This window comes from Lucilia cuprina, chromosome 5 (assembly GCF_022045245.1).
Source record: "Lucilia cuprina isolate Lc7/37 chromosome 5, ASM2204524v1, whole genome shotgun sequence".
NCBI lineage: Eukaryota > Metazoa > Arthropoda > Insecta > Diptera > Calliphoridae > Lucilia > Lucilia cuprina.
Window position 1 is genome coordinate 9691574 of NC_060953.1, and position 5121 is coordinate 9696694.

General features: G+C 30.7%; 1 protein-coding gene across 1 annotated transcript; it reads left to right on the forward strand.

Annotated features, from left to right (window-relative positions):
* The first annotated feature begins 1475 nt into the window (after positions 1-1475).
* LOC111687521 lies at positions 1476-4143 on the forward strand. The gene is made up of 3 exons (XM_023449959.2): positions 1476-1623; positions 1685-1906; positions 3613-4143. Exons 1-3 carry the CDS (start codon positions 1548-1550, stop codon positions 4080-4082), a joined length of 768 nt encoding a protein of 255 aa, XP_023305727.1. The 5' UTR covers positions 1476-1547; the 3' UTR covers positions 4083-4143.
* The last annotated feature ends 978 nt before the right edge of the window (positions 4144-5121 follow it).

Here is a 5121-nt window from a genome sequence, read left to right on the forward strand (position 1 = left end):
TTCTAGTTCTGTTCTAGTTCTGTTCTAGTTCTGTTTTAGTTCTGTTCTAGTTCTGTTCTAGTTCTGTTCTAGTTCTGTTCTAGTTCTGTTCTAGTTCTGTTCTAATTCAGTTCAAGTTTTCTTCTCGTTCTGTTCTAGTTCTGTTCTAGTTCTAGTTCTGTTCCAGTTCTGTTCTATTTCTGTTCTAGTTCTGTTCTAGTTCTGTTCTAGTTCTGTTCTAGTTTTCTTCTCGTTCTGTTCTAGTTCTGTACTACAGAAAACTGTCTTAGTTAGGACTACCTTTGTATAGAAATTTGTTTTATTTTTGGTTTGTTTTCTTTTTTTTGGCCTCTTTATTTTATTTTTAAACTTAATAAGTATTCATTAATTTAAAACCAAAACTTTAAAATATAAACTTGGTTAATGAAGACAAAAATTAATTAATACAACGAAAATAAGCATAAATTAAAAATGTTAAAATATTGACATATTTGAGACTCTAGTAAGAGTTTGATTTTTTTTGTATGAAACACTTTTACTAATTTATAAAACAAACAATTTCGAATGCTACAGTCGATAGTTTGATTATCAGATAACTTTTGTCTAGGTTTATCAATATTTTTAATTGAAAATCTATTTCAAAAACTTGTTTAATTTTTTATCAATATCTTTAGAATAATTTTTATAATTATGTGATTATTTTATTACAGAAACATGTTATTAAAGTTATTTGGTTTTTTTTGTTATTGTATTGTTAAAAAATTCACATTACAACAGCAGTCAAACACTTTGTTATTTTATTATAAAGAATCTAAAATTGAAATGAAAATTGATTTTTTTTTTTTTAAATAAGAAATATGATTGACAGCTAACAGAATTTGAATATACTTAGAGAAATGATTCTAGAGAAATTGAAATTTTCTCAAACTAGTTATGTAACTAGTGCTTTCCGGGCGCAAGGGTAATGAGAACGTCTTTGAAAATTTAGTTGAGTTGTTTCTGTGAAATTAAAAATTTTTATTTTTATAATTTTTTTCAGTGTAAAACTAAATTTGTCTATTAATTTTGCAAGTAATGATCAATTTGTTTTTATTTCTTATTATAATTTATTTTAAACTTTTTTTGGAACTTCACAGCTTTAATACAAGCTCACGCTTGAAAACGTCTACCTTTTTTGAAAGTGTAAATATTAGAAAAAAGTAGGTGGACTTTAAAACAACAACAAACAACAATAAACGAAAAGAAACTAACAGAAATTAATTTATAAATCAAATAATTAACTTAAAATCACAGGCATCATAATCAATTCACGTTTATTCTATGAAACATTTTTGTTAAAGGGGAGGAACTCGAAACAATAACAAAAAAATAAATAAATTGTTTATAATTTTGTAATCTCAAAGAGAGTCAGTCCGTCATCTCAGATTAATAGAAATTTTTTTTTGCTATAAAAAAATTTCTCATTTTAAAACTTTATATAAATGGGATTTTATAGTTTAAACTTAACATTCATTATTTAGAACTTTAAGTGCGAACACAGTTTTGTTTAATAAAAAAAAAACAGAAAAATGTTAAAGTTTTTAATAGTTTTAACTCTAGCAGTGGTGGCTATTAAGGCCTACGATTTCTCAGATGTGGATTATAGTGAGTTGATTTTCAAAAATAATTTTACAACAAATTAACTTTATATTATTGGTTTTCTTAGATCAATTTTTATTTGATGAATTTGAGTTTTTGAATGAAGATGTTGCTTTGTCTCGTCAAAGACGTGATGCTGAAGTTACTCCCACTGGTGACAAGAAGGAATGTGGGGGCAAGTGGAAAAAAGATTTTGCCTGTTGCGTTGGCGACAAGCTCGATATGGAGCATGTTAAACAAATGAAAGAGGTTAAGAAACAGTGTGCCATGAAATTGAGAGCTAATAACTGTAAGTAAAATTTACTTAAAATTCAGTTCTGTTTTAGTTCGGTTCTAGTTCTGTTCTAGTTCTGTTCTAGTTCTGTTCTAGTTCTGTTCTAGTTCTGTTCTAGTTCTGTTCTAGTTCTGTTCTAGTTCTGTTCTAGTTCTGTTCTAGTTCTGTTCTAGTTCTGTTCTAGTTCTGTTCTAGTTCTGTTCTAGTTCTGTTCTAGTTCTGTTCTAGTTCTGTTCTAGTTCTGTTCTAGTTCTGTTCTAGTTCTGTTCTAGTTCTGTTCTAGTTCTGTTCTAGTTCTGTTCTAGTTCTGTTCTAGTTCTGTTCTAGTTCTGTTCTAGTTCTGTTCTAGTTCTGTTCTAGTTCTGTTCTAGTTCTGTTCTAGTTCTGTTCTATTTCTGTTCTAGTTCTGTTCTAGTTCTGTTCTAGTTCTGTTCTAGTTCTGTTCTAGTTCTGTTCTAGTTCTGTTCTAGTTCTGTTCTAGTTCTGTTCTAGTTCTGTTCTAGTTCTGTTCTAGTTCTGTTCTAGTTCTGTTCTAGTTCTGTTCTAGTTCTGTTCTAGTTCTGTTCTAGTTCTGTTCTAGTTCTGTTCTAGTTCTGTTCTAGTTCTGTTCTAGTTCTGTTCTAGTTCTGTTCTAGTTCTGTTCTAGTTCTGTTCTAGTTCTGTTCTAGTTCTGTTCTAGTTCTGTTCTAGTTCTGTTCTAGTTCTGTTCTAGTTCTGTTTTAGTTCTGTTCTAGTTCTGTTCTAGTTCTGTTCTAGTTCTATTCTAGTTCTGTTCTAGTTCTGTTAGTTCTGTTCTAGTTCTGTTCTAGTTCAGTTCTAGTTCAGTTCTAGTTCAGTTCTAGTTCACTTCTAGTTCAGTTCTAGTTCACTTCTAGTTCAGTTCTAGTTCAGTTCTAGTTCAGTTCTAGTTCAGTTCTAGTTCAGTTCTAGTTCAGTTCTAGTTCAGTTCTAGTTCAGTTCTAGTTCAGTTCTAGTTCAGTTCTAGTTCAGTTCTAGTTCAGTTCTAGTTCAGTTCTAGTTCAGTTCTAGTTCAGTTCTAGTTCAGTTCTAGTTCAGTTCTAGTTCAGTTCTAGTTCAGTTCTAGTTCAGTTCTAGTTCAGTTCTAGTTCAGTTCTAGTTCAGTTCTAGTTCAGTTCTAGTTCAGTTCTAGTTCAGTTCTAGTTCAGTTCTAGTTCAGTTCTAGTTCAGTTCTAGTTCAGTTCTAGTTCAGTTCTAGTTCAGTTCTAGTTCAGTTCTAGTTCAGTTCTAGTTCAGTTCTAGTTCAGTTCTAGTTCAGTTCTAGTTCAGTTCTAGTTCAGTTCTAGTTCAGTTCTAGTTCAGTTCTAGTTCAGTTCTAGTTCAGTTCTAGTTCAGTTCTAGTTCAGTTCTAGTTCAGTTCTAGTTCAGTTCTAGTTCAGTTCTAGTTCAGTTCTAGTTCAGTTCTAGTTCAGTTCTAGTTCAGTTCTAGTTCAGTTCTAGTTCAGTTCTAGTTCAGTTCTAGTTCAGTTCTAGTTCAGTTCTAGTTCAGTTCTAGTTCAGATCTAGTTCAGTTCTAGTTCAGTTCTAGTTCAGTTCTAGTTCAGTTCTAGTACAGTTCTAGTTAAGTTCTAGTTCAGTTCTACTTCAGTTCTAGTTCAGTTCTATTTCAGTTCTAGTTCAGTTTTCACACAGAAAAGGGTCTTTATTAAGTCATTTTTCATATTTTGCTTTATTAAAATAAATATAACTTCATCTCCCTTCAGCTGATGTTGAAAACTTCGATCCCTTCGACTGCGAAAAGATGAGCAGAATTAAACAGTTGATTATTTGTGAAGGTGAATGCTTTGCCCGCGCCATTAACGTACTTGACGAAAGCGGTAAATTAAATCGTGAAGCTATTATCAAACGTTTTGCTGATCATATGGTAGTTGAAAGTGATTGGAAAAAGGCTGCCTATGAAGGTTATGTAGACAAGTGTTTGGCTCAGGTCGAAGCCAAACAACAGGAAGTAAAAGAACCACAATGCAGCACTGCTCCCATGGAATTTCATCACTGTATATGGGGTGAATTTATCAATGGTTGTCCAGCTGATTTACGTATCGATTCTCATAAGTGTAATAGGATGAGAGAGCGTCACGCTCAAGGTACTGCTTATTTTTTGAATAAACATTTATTGCATGGTTTCTTGCATCACAGTCATCGGGGTCAGAGTTCGGAACAAAATGAAAAGTAAAGTATTTATTTTATAATTTATTTTGAAAACATAAATAAATGAAAATATTTTATAATAGAAATGAATTGCATAAATTGAATTGTTAAATAAAATCGTTTAATTTTATTAGAAACTAAATGATGAACAAAAGTGTATTTTCATTTGAAAATAATTGCGGGCTTTTTATTCGTTATTTTAAATAAAGTCAATTTATTTGTAAAACTAATCAACAAAAAATCCAACTATTAGTTTTAGCCAATTAATTTTTATTCAAATACAAATTTATCATTTGTACGTTTTTTGTTTGTGTCGTTATTAGTTATGGTTGAGCAGGAGCGTAGTGGGAGAAAAATTCGTATAGTATTTACTTTTTGTAGAAAACTTATAAAACAAAATCATATACTTTGTGTTCAACAAAGAGTTGTACTTCTAAAGCCATTACTTGGTCGTCCTTATAATAACTGAAACTTGAAGATTCTTATGAAGGGTCGTAATACAGAAGAAATCCAAAGGCTCAAAAACATGCTTCTGTTTAAGTTCTTTTGCACTCCGTTCCTTTTTACTTTTGAAACACCATTTTTAAACTCAACCCTCCTAAATCTACGCTTTATAGTTTATGTAAATTTATATTTAACAACCAACACCTTGTATAGTTCATGTTGCTGTTAAATAGAATTGAGTATTTCCCATTCATTTTATTTGAAGTATGGTGTGATGATGTTTGTTATTCAAAAGGTTTCAATTATTTTCATTTGAAAATGAAACAAAAAAGGAAGTTGCACATGATTAAACCGACTATTGGGCACTCGATTTACAGGATTGGAAACTGGAAAAATCTCAGGATTTATTTCAAACTAAATAGGATATACATATGTAGTTGTGATCTAATTTTGTTCTAGTTCTAATTCTATTCTAGTTCGGTTCTAGTTCTGTTATAGTTCTGTTCTAGTAATGTTCTAGTTCTGTTCTAGTTCTGTTCTAGTTCTGTTCTAGTTCTGTTCTAGTTCTGTTCTAGTTCTTTTCTAGTTCTGTTCTAGTTCTGTTTTAGTTCTGTTCTAGT

What these genes read in the sequence shown, in the direction of transcription:
- LOC111687521 (XM_023449959.2), top strand. Translation starts at nt 1,548, where the DNA reads ATGTTAAAGTTTTTAATAGTTTTAACTCTAGCAGTGGTGGCTATTAAG. An exon ending in TTTCTCAGATGTGGATTATA is followed by an intron (nt 1,624 to 1,684) that starts GTGAGTTGATTT and finishes TGGTTTTCTTAG; the next exon opens with ATCAATTTTTATTTGATGAA. An exon ending in GAAATTGAGAGCTAATAACT is followed by an intron (nt 1,907 to 3,612) that starts GTAAGTAAAATT and finishes ATCTCCCTTCAG; the next exon opens with CTGATGTTGAAAACTTCGAT.